General features: G+C 39.4%; 1 protein-coding gene across 1 annotated transcript in view; it reads left to right on the forward strand.

The window, feature by feature from the left end:
* CSGALNACT2 (chondroitin sulfate N-acetylgalactosaminyltransferase 2) overlaps positions 1-11,010 on the forward strand; it is a 31,075-nt gene extending 20,065 nt beyond the window's left edge. Inside the window, exons 3-8 of the mRNA XM_048944680.1 lie at positions 2,043-2,259; positions 2,721-2,822; positions 4,401-4,579; positions 6,305-6,399; positions 7,787-7,868; positions 8,950-11,010. Of these exons, the coding sequence (XP_048800637.1) occupies positions 2,043-2,259; positions 2,721-2,822; positions 4,401-4,579; positions 6,305-6,399; positions 7,787-7,868; positions 8,950-9,242 (968 nt within the window). The 3' untranslated portion in view covers positions 9,243-11,010. The remainder of the gene's footprint in view (positions 1-2,042; positions 2,260-2,720; positions 2,823-4,400; positions 4,580-6,304; positions 6,400-7,786; positions 7,869-8,949) is intronic.
* Positions 11,011-14,014: the final 3,004 nt, after the last annotated feature.

Raw genomic sequence — 14,014 nt, forward strand, 5'->3', positions numbered from 1 at the left:
AGTTTGTTTGCTGAGAAACAGAACTCCACAAAGCGAGTAAATCTTCTTGGACCAGGAGTAACAACTATTAAATTACTTCAGCTGCTTTTTAATTCTCTCCCTTTAGAGTTCTATCCTGGATGGCAGCTAGAATATGCTAGTTGGAAGGTGAGATAGCTTTTTATTACAGCAGTGACTCCTGGATGTTACACTGAACGTAATAAGCAGTAGAATACATGTTGGTTCTTTTTGCCTGTTCTCAATTTTGCTTTCTGTGCATGGAAGCTTTAAAGTCATAAAGGTCTTCAAATTAGTAGATTACCCAAGGAGGTTCACTCTTAGCAAGGGGAGTAACTCTGGAAGGATGTACTTGCTATTAAAAACAGTTATGGAAGAATGGATAAGATGTGGAGATCCAAAAGTTTGGAATTCTGTATTCCAACAATCGAGTGCTGACAAGACTATGTACAAAACTGGGTTTGTAAAATACTGCTGTAACTCTATAAAATTATTTCATTATATATCTTTTTATTTTGCCATGTACCAGACCTCGGTTGTACTTTGTTAGACTGTGATGTAGGTTGATCCTTTGATTAAACATGAGGTATTGACAGCTGTGCATTTTAGCAACTTCACTTACCCATTTTAGCATAATTTTCATCTTCATGTAGCTATTGGATGCCAGAGAAAAGGAGTATAATATTCAGTATTGAATTCTAGTATGTACAGGAGTGCTAGTATAATGTCTGTGCTGCATATCATGAGAGAGTATGTGAAAACACTGGTGCATCAGCTGCTCCTGTAGCCAAGAAGCTCTTTGCAAGGTCCAGTGCTTACTTAGTCAGCAGAGGGATGTTTTTCTCTGCTGGTAACTGGTTGTTACTTCCACTTAGGACAAGCACAACTGTTTCAAACTAAGCATTAAAATATGCCTCTTTCATATAGCTCTGTGTTCACAAAGGAAGTAATGCAGGTTTGTTTGTCTTGAAAATGTGTTGGGCAGCTATAAAACAGGCACAAAAAGAAGGAAAATGGGAGAGGGAAAGTAGGGTGTCATGGGAGGAGGCTTAGGGAAAGTGCTTTGGCCAAGTAAGTAGGAGAAACTGTCATTTCTTCTTTATCTGAGCTTGCTCTAAGCTAGTACCAGTACAGGATTAGCTATGCAGAGCACAGCCAAGTCTTCTGATCCTTTTCCAAGGCTTAGAATTGGAGAGGCTGTTTGGTGTGGCCAAGATGATGTTCCTTAAATGAATGCAGTCAGCTAACTGAAATACTGAGTTCTGAGTGGGGTAAATTCTCCAATGTGCATGAGGGGTCTTAAAGTAAAATAAGTAACTAAAAATCTCAAACTAAGTAATCCTAGTTACAGAGGACTTGTATTGTTTTATCAAATAGTGCTGTTAGCTTTATAGGAAACTTTTGTCCATGCCCCTAGAAAACCATGGATATGGTAAAGCAGTGCTGTTCTAATTAATGGGATAGAAAACAGTAACTAATGGTCAGCAGTGAAAATTTTATAGCATTCCAGCATTTATTACATGACTTTTTTTGATAGGACATTTTAGATTTAACAGGCTTTTGCAAGCAACTTACTGTCGTTTGCGCTGCTCATAGTTTTGTTGTGTTATTGCTGGCCAGATGATGTCAGCTATTGCTATGGGGCTAGCTCAAGGGAAGACAGGGGAAGACAGTTAGAGAACAGGCAACATTGGATTTCAGCCTTCTTTTTTGGTAGCAAATAGCTGAATTCCTTTTTGGTTGGGAAGACCCAACTCTAATTATGTTTGAGAAGTTTTTGGGACCATCCAACTTAGTTTGGTCTGTAAGAAGCAGAGGGAGCTGGAGATAATTTGTGATTGTTTTTGAGATCTGTTATAAGAAGGTAGGAGATTGAGCTTGACTTGTGCTGGTTTGTTGTTGTTTGAAAAAAAAAAAAAAAAAGCAAAACACTTAACAGCTTTACTTTACACTTTTTTTTTTAGTTCTCAGGAGAAAAGTGTTTTAGCAAATACCATTGCTGGGATCTTTGACTTTAAAAATTACTTGTGTGACTTACTCTTCAGGTTACTATCGTACAGAAAGAGATAAAGGGACACAATATGAGCTGTTCTATAAGAAGATGGATGGCATGGAATACAGACATGTCACGTTGTTCCGACCGTTTGGACCCCTCATGAAAGTGAAGAGTGAGACTGTTGATATTTCTAGATCAGTCATTAACATTATTGTCCCTCTTGCTGGAAGAACTGAAGCATTTGCACAGTTTATGCAAAACTTCAGGTGGGTGCATGAGATTATGTAGTGAGCTATGTTGCTGACTTCAAGTATTTTCAGAATGAATTTCTATTCTGATAGATTTGTGACAAAACGAATGATTCCAACATTGCATGCAGCTGCCTGGGGATGTTTAATTGATCCTGTTGTATGGAGAAAATGTTCTTTCCAAAAGGAATTGAGAAATTGACAAGCATACATTCTTGGAGTGTATGACAGGGCTGTTGTGAGCCTGGGCACATGTGTTATTGAACATCTTTGTGTTTACATCAACTTTTGAGCTCCTGTGTATTGGATCTTTCTGGTTCAAACATAAAAATGGGGGAAGACATGGGAAAAATTCTTTCTTCAGTCTGACCAGAATACATACATCTGGTAATATATCTAAACACAATAGTTCTAAAGCATCTGAGACATATGTAACAGGGCAAGCTGTAATTAACATCAGCTTATCTTCCTGCTTCTAGGGATGTGTGCATTCATCAGGATAAGCGTGTCCACCTCACAGTGGTGTATTTTGGACAAGATGGTCTATCAGAAGTAAAAACCATTCTAGAGTCTGTATCTAGGTAAGTGTGTCAATACGAACACGTCAAATCTTTTAGTTTAAGATGGTAACAATACAAAGAAGAAGTGTGCTGTCAGTTACAGGCTAATAGGAAAATAACTTCATTTCAGTTGACATTTTACAGCTTAAGTTGCAAAATTCTCCTGAAGACTACTAAAAATCAAGTTTAACAAATCAAGACTAGCAGCAGTGGCTTTGAAGTTTCACTCAGTCTGAAAAACTACAGGGCTGAGTCTTGCTGTGAATATTCAGTCATAACAACAGACTCATAAGAATTAAAGCTTTTTTTGAAGTGAACTCTGTCTGGGTAGTTGTTTCATTGGAAAATGGGTTTTTATTTAATGACAAGAAAGAAGAATGATTGGCGTCAGTAGTCAAGGGAGGCTGGTCAGCTGCAGACTCTTAGGAGTTGAGCTTTGCTCTCAGTCCTCCAGGTAATATGTAGTGAGTCCCTTTTCCTTTGCTGTAAAACAACTCTAAATGAAGTATTTTGTTATGACTATCAGAGGAAATAGCTGTATTATAAAATTGCTATACGTTGACTTTTTTTTTGTTTGGTTCCAAGAGTAAGTAAAATCAGTGAAATAACAGACCTGCCTCACCTTTGGGTTGGTTAGTAGTGTCTGTAATGTCTAACTAAGGAGCCCCTGCTCTTGCCTGAGCTGCTCTTCTTTGTTCTGAGCCCATGACAAATGTTATGAGCCCATAAAGTTTGTGAACTTAGAATGGGCATAGACAGCATTGTTACTGGCTTAAAATGTCATGGTCAGTCGATCTGGCATGCATGGAAATTTTTTAGGAAGCAAGGAATGCTTCTGTCTTACTTCCATAAAGCCTGCGTGACACACAGCCTGTGGAGTGCTGGCAGCTTCTGTTTCTGGGGCACTTTCTATCACCTGCTGTGTTCCCTATGAGACTTGCTGTTCCTCTGACAACAACCAGTCAGGCTCTGAGTGGCAAACTCACAAAGCAGGTCATTACCTGATATCTTTTCCATAGTGTTACTGTTTGAGTGTTTTCACTCTCTTCTCTTCAGGAATTTTCCTCTGAATCAGACACACGCTTTGCCTGAAAGCATTTGTTCCTCAGATGTATTTCCAACCCCTCACTGCTATTCCTTTGCTCTCATACGAAGAGCTTAAGCATGCACACTACTGGTCTTGAAAAAGCAATGAAAAGCCAATTGACTGGGTCATGGTGGCATTGGTATATAGATAACTTTTTGTCACGAGTTTGGTGGGAGGCTTTGTCCTTCTCTCAGACTTGGTGAGGATATTAGAGGAACAGACAGAGCTGTTGCCTTATGAATTTGAAGTAGTATCAGTTACCAGAAGGCCTTTTAAATCTGTTTGAATGATTGTTGTGAAGTTACAGAATAAGACTTGTTGCACAGTGTGCAGTCTGCTACTTGAAACACACAGCTACATGGAACTGATATTTTTTTCTCATCCTGATGATATAATTAGGTTTTTAAAACAGCTTCCGGAGCGGCGTTACTGTGAAATGCTCAAAAAGTATAAATAGGCCCTTCTGACCCACATAAGGATTAATTTTGGGTTTGGCTTTATTTTCCTTCTAGAGAAACTAACTTCCACAATTACACGCTCGTCTCTTTGAATGAGGAATTTAACCGTGGCCGGGGACTGGACATGGGTGCCAGAGCCTGGGAAAAGGGCGAGGTCCTGATGTTCTTCTGTGATGTTGATGTTTACTTCACAGCTGAGTTCCTCAACAGTTGTCGCTTAAATGCTGAGCCTGGTAAGTTCCTTTGTCTTGGTTAGCTTTGACTGATCTGAATTGCATGCGCAAAAGACAAACTTGAATGATGGACCTTAATAATACTGCACCTAGGAAAATGAAAAATATTCTATGCACAAAAGAGAAAACAATATTTGAGGGAGAACTTCTTTACATTGAGGGTAATGGAGAACTGGAACAGGCTGCCCACAGAGGTTGTAGCATCTCCTTCTCTGGAGATACTCAAGTGCCATCTGGACACCTTCCTTCCTGTGTGACCTCATGCAGGGAACCCGCTTTAGCAGGGCGGGTTGCCCTCAATGGTCTTCAGAGGTTCCTCCCAACCCTTATGATTCGGTGCGTATTTAGACTGAGAAATAGCTTTTGCCTTAGGGTAGCTTGTCTTCAGAACGCATTGTACTTTTTTGTACAATGTGAGCAGTTTTCACATTCTTTCAAGATTTGGCAATCTAAAAGAAAGCTGGACAATTGTTTTAGCAATCAAACTGCATGTAAACTTGTGACAAAATGCAGTGCAGGGCTTATTGTGGAAAGTGATTTTTTTTTTTTGTTGTTGAACTAAAGTTTCAAACAAGCTTTTCTCATGCTTTCAGTTGTATTGCTGAGACACATCGTGAGTGTTTTACAGTAGAGCCAAATAACATGCTCCTTGCAGGAACTGAGCTAGGGCTCTGCATTTGCCTCCTAAGTTCTGAATTCTTCTGACCGCTTTACCCGACTTAGAGACTTATTCTACAAGCTTTTACAAAGATAGATAAAGCTTTCTTGAGTTAAGAAGCATGTTAGTTAAGGCCTTCTCATGTCAAATATTGGTTTTGTTTCTTAATACTTAACCTTGTTCCAGATTTCTTGTGGCCAGAAAACTTTCTCCAAATGTCAGTTTGGAGTGAACTGGTATCTTTTTCACATAATTCACAGACAACAGACTGCTCTAAGGCAGATGCTTAAGTTCTAATTGTTCTTTCCCTCCTGTTTCTGTACTTCATTAACTGAGTTGTATTTGTAATTGGAAAAACTTGGGAATGCCTCGTGAGCTTTCTCATGGAAGGGATTTTGAAGGACTGTTTACCAATTTGTGCTGACGGTTTGTCATCTCTGCTTCAAGTGAGATCTGAAAACATTTTGTCCACATTCAGAGCTAATACTCAAACCAGGGTTCTGAAAATTCCCGTGGGCTGTCACTGTTAACCTTTAGATGACTGGCTTAGCAAGAGATTTGTGAAGAACTTTATCAGGCTTCTGGAAAAAGCACAGAACTGCTGTCATAGTGTAATCAAGATATACAAAATGTTTATGTTCTTACAAAGAGCATCCTGGAAATATGTGCCTTTATTTGCATACCCTGCATTTTATGACCTTGCGTCTTCGCAGATGTTACAATGTGATTTGGGCTTCAGTGCTTTTGTAGATTTACCATTAACCATTGTTGCAGGGATTTTTTTACTGTCTTCCGATGTGTTGATGTATACATGCACTGTCGTCATGTGGAGACTATATATAGTTGTACATAAAGATGTGCATCTAAGTATAGATGTGTACATGTTTTCCTTAGCCAACCCCTCTGCCTCTTGCTCACAAGATGCCAGACTTCCTGAATGGAAAATCCTAGCAGTTTGACCTTAGTTATATTTGTTTTCATGTGGTGGATAATAACTACTTTTCCTGTTTCTTCCTGCCTTCAGAAAGGGTGCTCACAGTGAGTAACAGTTACCTTTTGACTTTTAGGAAAAAAGGTTTTTTATCCTGTGGTATTCAGCCTCTATAATCCTGCTATTGTCTATGCTAACCAAGATATACCACCCCCTGTGGAACAACAGTTGGTAAGTAGCATGATTTATTCTGAATGGGATCAATTGTACTTTGTATTAAAACAGAATTAAATGGAGCCTAATGGTCTGTTTGGAATATCTTGTAACTTTGAGCAGAGTATATGTATCAGCATTGTTCTCCATTATGGGCAAAGCATTTTGGAAGATAAGCTTATCAAACAGTACAAAACTCATTCTTAATTGAGCTTGGAGTTCTATTTAAATCTTAAATGTATAATTAATCAAGTGAAGTTGGTAGCTCTTGACCTGCTTCTTATTACTGGGTTTGAAAGTCAATACTGCAGGGGGTGGGAGCATAACATGGCAGTAACTTTCCTCCTGTGCTCCAGCAGATAGCTTAACTGAAAGGAGGAAATGATAAATACTGCTTTATAAGCTTCTCTTGCTTCTTAACTGCAGTGTCAGGAAGTGTGCCGTGTAATTCAAGGTAGGAAAGGTGTCAGTGGCTTCTTCTCATGCTGTGTGAAGCTATATTCACTACAAGTTGTTTCTTTTCTGTTGTTATCCAATTCTGCCGGAATCATTGGATGTTATACCACTAATTTCATCTTGCTTTTGGTATGCGAAACCTTATTTCTAGAGAACTTATAGTGTAAATAATACACAAAGCTCACAAATAATCGGTAGAATAGATTTAAGAATAATGTGTACAAGTGTTGTCTGAATCTTTGTTGCCTAACAGTGGAATGGCTGTAGAAAATGTCTGTGCTTAATCTATTTAAAGAGGATACACAAGAGGAAATGGGGTTTAGCAGCTGGGACTTCAGAGGTTTAAAAAAAAAATTCAAAGAGGGAAAGTGAAGAGCAACACATCTTTACTGAATGTAATTAGTCCTCCTCAGTGTTCTGGGAAGGTAAGTGTTTTCTGGAAGCCTTCAGAAAGTAGAAGGAAAGTTTTTGGCCTCAGGTAGTCGCAGCTGAAAGTGCATTTCTTGCTTGAAAGCTGTTTTATTTGCTTATTCCAATCCAAAACTTTATGGTAACTGAATTCAGTAATCTTAGTTGTCTTATCTGAAGGGATAAATCTAGCATTAGAAACTGAACAGGAATTGCAGTCCCAGGAACAGACGGTTTGGTTATGGGCTATCAAAAATTTACTGCTTGGTCTGACTAGATGCATAGAAAACAGGTGTGCTAACACTGAGAAGTACAAGTGACAACTGCAAGGGAATAAGTGCTTGGAATTGCATGGGAAGAGGTTAAGTAATGAGAAAAGTCAGGTGCTCAGTATGTGATAAGACAGAAGTACTAGAAGCATGACATGCTGTATCCTGCAGCGAACAAACAATCAGAAGAATTTGGGTTCTGCTAAACCAGGTGTAGCGTATATCCTTTGGTGTATGTTGCATTTCAGAAGGCTGTTGTGTTAAAATTGTAGGTACACAAGAAGGATTCTGGTTTCTGGCGAGACTTTGGCTTTGGGATGACTTGTCAATACCGGACAGACTTCCTAACTGTTGGTAAGAAAAAATGGGGGGAGGTGTTCAAAAGCTGATTCTCTGTTCTTATCTAACTGCAGGAAATTAATGCAATCTTTCCCAAATCCAGCATTCCAATCTACTGACTCTCAAGCTAGACAGAAATCAGATGTTTCTAGATTTTCTGTTCCATATGACTTGTGTGCAGGGAGCTGCAATATTTGTTATTATCAATAGTGTTTCACTCAACTCACACTTTTTTGTACTGCATGTCTGTCTGAATCAAAATCACAGTTTAAGAAACACATCTCAAGTTAACCTATAGCAGAAAAATATTGAAATTCTTTCTTTTAAATAAGCTTGATTAGTTAAATATTCAAGACTTTACAGATGTGCTTTGGCACCCTCTTGTGGCACTCTATTAAAACTGAGAACAGCCTGATATGATTAAATTTGGAAGGCTCTTGATAATCTGCTAGGAGGTATAATGATACAGACCTATTGGCTGTATGATGATTTGCATGCAGGCTAATCTCTGAGAACAGGCACACTGTGTATAAATTTAATGAAGACTTGATGAGTTTAGATGATTTGTATGCAAGTGTGAGCTGGTTTTCACTGTGGTCCTGGAAAGGCAAGAGAAATGTTGAAAAGGTGGAGTAGATTGCTTTTTTAAAACAAACATTCTGTGTTGTGACCTGTGGAGTAATTGCTGGCTTTTTTAGAGAGGGCTTTTGCTATGATGCATGACTGCCTCAATTTCCAGCTGCTGAAATCCGTTATGATTGCTAAAAATAACAAAAAAAGCATGTCCAGCATGGTTTGCCTACGATTTTCTGCAGCTGTCACATGGGTGTCATGGTTAATGTGATTTGGGTGCTCTCTTGGAAGGGGCTCTCTGAAGCCAGCAGTGCATGATCTATGTCCTGGGCAATACCACCACAAAGGATGTTGTATGTTTGAAGCTTTCAGCTCTCAATTTGGCATGGAGTGGTTGTAGTTAATTGCTCCAGAATGTCTGGCATGTCACATAAGATTGCATAATACGTTATGTGGGGAGTGTTGCTCTTTTTACCTTGGGAACAGTTTGTGTGTATAACGTTTTCTGATACTGTTTTTTTAGGGGGTTTTGACTTGGAAGTGAAAGGTTGGGGCGGTGAGGATGTTCACCTTTACAGAAAGTACTTGCATGGTGACCTTATTGTGATCAGGACACCGGTCCCTGGTCTCTTTCACCTCTGGCATGAGAAACATTGTGCAGATGAACTCACTCCAGAGCAGTATCGCATGTGTATCCAGTCCAAAGCCATGAACGAAGCCTCTCACTCGCACCTTGGGATGCTGGTCTTCAGGGAGGAGATTGAGACTCACCTCCGTAAGCAGGCTTACAGGACTAACAGCGAAGCAGTGGGTTAATTGGAGCCCTGAGACAGGGTGAAACCGATGACTTCGAATGAACCAGCATCGTTTTACAGCCTTAATTCAGCTTAAAAATGCAGTGCCTCTCTTTTTCAGTGAAGAAGAGTTTAGGGTTTTTCTGGTTCTTGTATTTGTTTTCTGAGCAATTGTTTGACTGATACTATTTCCCGCATATCTTGCAAGTTCAAGCACCTCAAATAAGAAATTGGAAAGTGTATGTAGTTCAAAGAAAGCATCTTCAGTATCGACTGGAGAAATGTGTGGAACATACTACTCAACACTTCACCACATGGTACATTTTGGTTCTAACGTTTGTGTTATTTTAAGAATTAAATTAAATCTTTTGTGTTATCTGAGTATTTTCAGTCTGTATGGCTCGCTGCGCTGTGTCCTTGGAAGGATATTATACTTACACTCCATTGTAGAAACGAGAGGTGTGAAAAGGAATCTCAGTAAAAAAGATACACAGCGTATGCTAATTGGTCTGCTAACTGTTCCAGTTGTTGATTTGACAGCAATACCAGCATACTGCATTTGCTGTATTAACCAGTGTTCACGTTGTTGAACACAAAATACTCCACGTGAAAGGGCATGGAAACGCAAGCCTTTTAAAGTGGAATTCTGGTGTTTAATGGAATTTCACATTGCTGAAGACACCACCACCTTATCTTGATGATGGATCAAAGAAGTTGGGAAGGCTCCAGTCATGCGTTTCTGGCTCTAGTCGTTTCCCACAGTAGTTAATGCATCATAAAATCCCTTCTGTTAACCAAGCTATGCTATGAAATGTGTATTTTAAAGATTTTTTTTTTTTTTTTGCTCCATTCCTTATTCAGCGGCCTTGCTTCCTCATTTCAGCCTTCAAGCTGAGGAACCATCATTTCATTGACATGTGTATTTATTAGAGACCTATTTGCTGTTACGTCAATGTTGTCCCTTTCTTTCTCTTCGCTCTGGCATTTTCCTGACATGTTTTCAGAAGGCAATCATATACTCTTAAGCTATTACTCAGACTGGAAAAGCAAGTGCTGTTTCACAGGATACTTCCTGTTCTGCTGATTATCCCACATAGCCTTATTCTTTTTCAATTGAAGGTGAGGGAGGGAGTTGTTTTCTCTTTAGTTTGTTTGTTTGGATTTTTTTGGAGGAAATGGAAGGGGTCAAGCATGCATGAACAGAATTATGCCTCATCTGTGTTCTTGTACAATGGCGCTACTACTTTACTGCTTCCCCTTCAGGTATTCTGGGATGTATAATCAGTTTAAACACAGGGAGCTCACTTTTTTCCATGTTGTCTTATATGCTACTATATGGCATGCCTCATTTTTCAATATATTTCTTTTCAAAATTAGTGCTGAGAATGCTAATTCAGTGGTTAAGCCATTTGCTTGGTCTCAGTTTAGAAATTAGGTGAAAACCTTTCTCAAACCAGGTGTTTAAGTTCTGTTAATGAATTTGACTGAATTCAGTTTGCTCTAAGAATTCTGAAAACAATTAAAGATCTAAATGGATTATGTTTCTGAATAGCAGATGCTGTGCAAACAGTTCTGGGCACTGATCCTTTTTTTATGTACATAACATTTGCCTTTATGTAACTTATTGTGGAGAACAGTGTACTGTATTGTACTTAGAGTGAAGAGAACACATTGCAAGGCTTCTTGCAGTTGATATTCTCTGTATAATAAACGGAATATCTGCATTTTAGAAATGGTTTTAAGCTGTTTATTTGAAATAAGGTGTTTTGCAATAATATCTTCCCTGGTAGATGATGCGCCAAATTCAAGTAATAGTATGTTTATTGAGAAGTTCAATGAGCTCATTTTTGCATCTCAAATGAGCATGTATCAGACAAGATATGAAACTTAAATTTAAAGTAGAAGCTGTTGTACTTCAAGATAATCTGGTGGTGGGTCCTAACAAAATAAGATGGCAGTAAGGAAAGGATCAAGTATTGACATGTGAGTTTTAGGAAGATGTATATGGGAACTTCTGTTGAGACTCTGGCCCTTAAAACTTGGGCTGCTACTGCTGTCCTAGCTCTCCTGTCACAAAAGTAAGCATCAAAAATGCCTCTCACGTGGCATGAATACTGAGGTTGTATGGAGGTGTTAAGCATTGCTGCTGATCAGCAACGATTCTATAATCAGCATCCAGCTGAGTTTTTCTGTTTTGCCCACTGCAGAGTATTGATACTGATAGCCAGATCTGAGTGATTGTACTTAATCTAAATGGTTGAAATGGGAAAGGAAGAACTGTTAGTAATGGCTTACGGCAAAGCTGGATGTAGACATAAGTAGTGTCCAAATGACTGAGGATTTGTGAACTTCCTGGAGACCTTTCAGCCTGCACTTTTTCCTGTCTCTTCGACATCATTACTTCTGCTCTGTTCAGTAACTGTTGGTGTGAAGATGTGCTACGGTGTATTAGCTCACAAAGAGCACTCTCATGCTTAGTTACAGAAGCCAGAGATGCTAGGATGGGATGTATGCTGTGGCAAGTCAGTGCGAGGTACTTACGGTACAAGGGTAGCAGCAGGAGTAATTTTCAGCATGGAGTCTTCTCAGGTTCTTTTTGCTACTGAGTGGTACTGGATTTGGTACACACATCTCATGGTCTGCTAATGCCTGCTCTTCTGTAAGGTGATGATCTTCCTGCTCACAGTGTAGAACATGCACAGCAGGAAAATGTTTTATTTCAGTGGTGTTTTACAGTTCTTAGGGTAGCTTATTAATAACTACGATAGCAGAAATTAAATCAGTTACTTAAATTAAAAGCTCATAAGATTTAAAATTTGCTCTTCCAGGGAGGGAGTCGTTACTAATCATCTGCACCTCACGTTCCCTAATGATTTATCACTTACTATTTTTTTTCTTTATTAGTGGAATTAAATTCAAAATGATGAATTAACTACCAGCTTTTCATGAGATCCTACAGTTGGTCTTTATTTTATTCTCAAGAGTTTTTGAATTCTGCTCTAGGGCTTGAATAGGGCCTTGACTTACAATAAATAAAACAATCCAAATTAAGATTGTACCTCAGTGATTTAATGGATATTCTTTCCAAAATACACTGCAGTGGTTTTCTGTGAGCAAGGGCTTCACTGAAGAGAATCAATTGATTGAGTATTGCATAGATGGTTTTGTTTATTTTAACAAAATCATTTCTGGATTCTCCAGAAGAGGATGAGATGCTTTTTTTTTTGTATCCCTAGTATACCAAAACAGAAAGGGAAAAGGTTAAGACTTACAAGTTGCAGGGAGTCTGATTCTGCAGCAACACAGTAAACAGAAGTTACTCAGATGTGTAGCATCCGAAAGTCCTAAAGTGCCTGCTGCTTCCCTGGGTCTGCTCTCCTGCTTTTCACCATTCCTTTCGACTTTTTCCCCAGAAGCCTGCTGGCTACACGTTCTTGGGAAGTGCTTAACTTTTTCTTCCTTCTCTACCTTAGTCTTGAGAAAGGGTATAGGCAGAGGCCATTTCAGGGCTCAGATTTCGCAGTGAAGCGTAGTCACTTGACTAATAGGTCAAGCATCTTCTGTCTGGCTGTGGATGATAGTGATATGTGAGTTATACACGTGTGCAGTTAACACAGAGCTAAGTCATTGCCAAATATCTGGCAGGTATATGTGCAAATCTGGAGAGCAACTCCTTAGTAACATAAATAATTGTGTGTTATAAATATATCCTGAAACTTTGGATGACTTACTACTTGATCACTCAGTGCTGCATTATGTTACCCTGTTTTTTTCTTCCTTCACAAGGTTTTTGTTTGTTTTTCATCTATCCCTAGTTATCGTCTTTCTTGTTGACCCATCCCATTTATTTCCCTTTTTATGCAGCTCCTGTAGTTTTTTCTGCTTCTCTGCCACAAAGATGATGGCTTTTCACCAGCTTCTATCTTGGCTCTTCAGAAACACAGGAGCCACTGAGAGTTGGAGCCACTGAGCTACTGTGAGGAGGAGTAGTGATGAGTGCTAGGAAAAGCCAAATGCTAGGATGCTGTGAGCAGGACAGGAACTCCAAGGGTGTACAAAACTACTTTCTGCTATTTACTGGCTTTGAAATAGGGCTTTAGTCCACTGTTTTTTCTAATTATTCCTGTATTTGTCGTCATGTTTCACACTGAAATACAGTAAACTCTTTCAGCAATGTGTGGTTCACAACAAAGAGCAGAAGTTGAAGACAATTGCCTATAACTGGTGTCTGTGCAGCACTGGTTCTGTTCTGTAATGAAAGAAGTGGTAGAACATCCCTTCATTACCAAGTGAATTCCAGACTGTGTTCACTGACCTGAGCATGGTGAACTGGCTGCTTTCTGCACACACCAGTCTGTGATACAAGAGCATTGTTTACATTCAGCTTGCAGCTGAGAGAGAGTTGTTCTTTCCCAATGAAATTGTGACTTTTCAAAGGTGTTTCCTAACCTCATCCACAAAAGGGAGGAAATTAACCATGTTTCAAGCACAAAGTCTCTCTGCATGTTGCTCTACACCTGCATTTGGTTAAAAGGCTGGAAAACGTTAGTTAAGGGTTAAGCCTCAGCCTCCTGACTCTACTACAAGACTTAGGAGATAATGTTATACAGGGTTTAGCAGTTCCATTTTGAGCATATGAAGTGCAGCAGCTGTAGTGCTACAGGAGCATTTTCATCCCTTTGCCCAGCCGTGCCCCAGCTCTGCTCACCTCCACGTCCTCTCCCTTAGGATGTAGCTGTGAGCAGGCTGTGCTGGTAGCAGGGAGTGTTGCAGTACTACCAGGTTAGGCTCAGC

Source organism: Lagopus muta, chromosome 5 (assembly GCF_023343835.1).
Source record: "Lagopus muta isolate bLagMut1 chromosome 5, bLagMut1 primary, whole genome shotgun sequence".
Taxonomy (NCBI): domain Eukaryota; kingdom Metazoa; phylum Chordata; class Aves; order Galliformes; family Phasianidae; genus Lagopus; species Lagopus muta.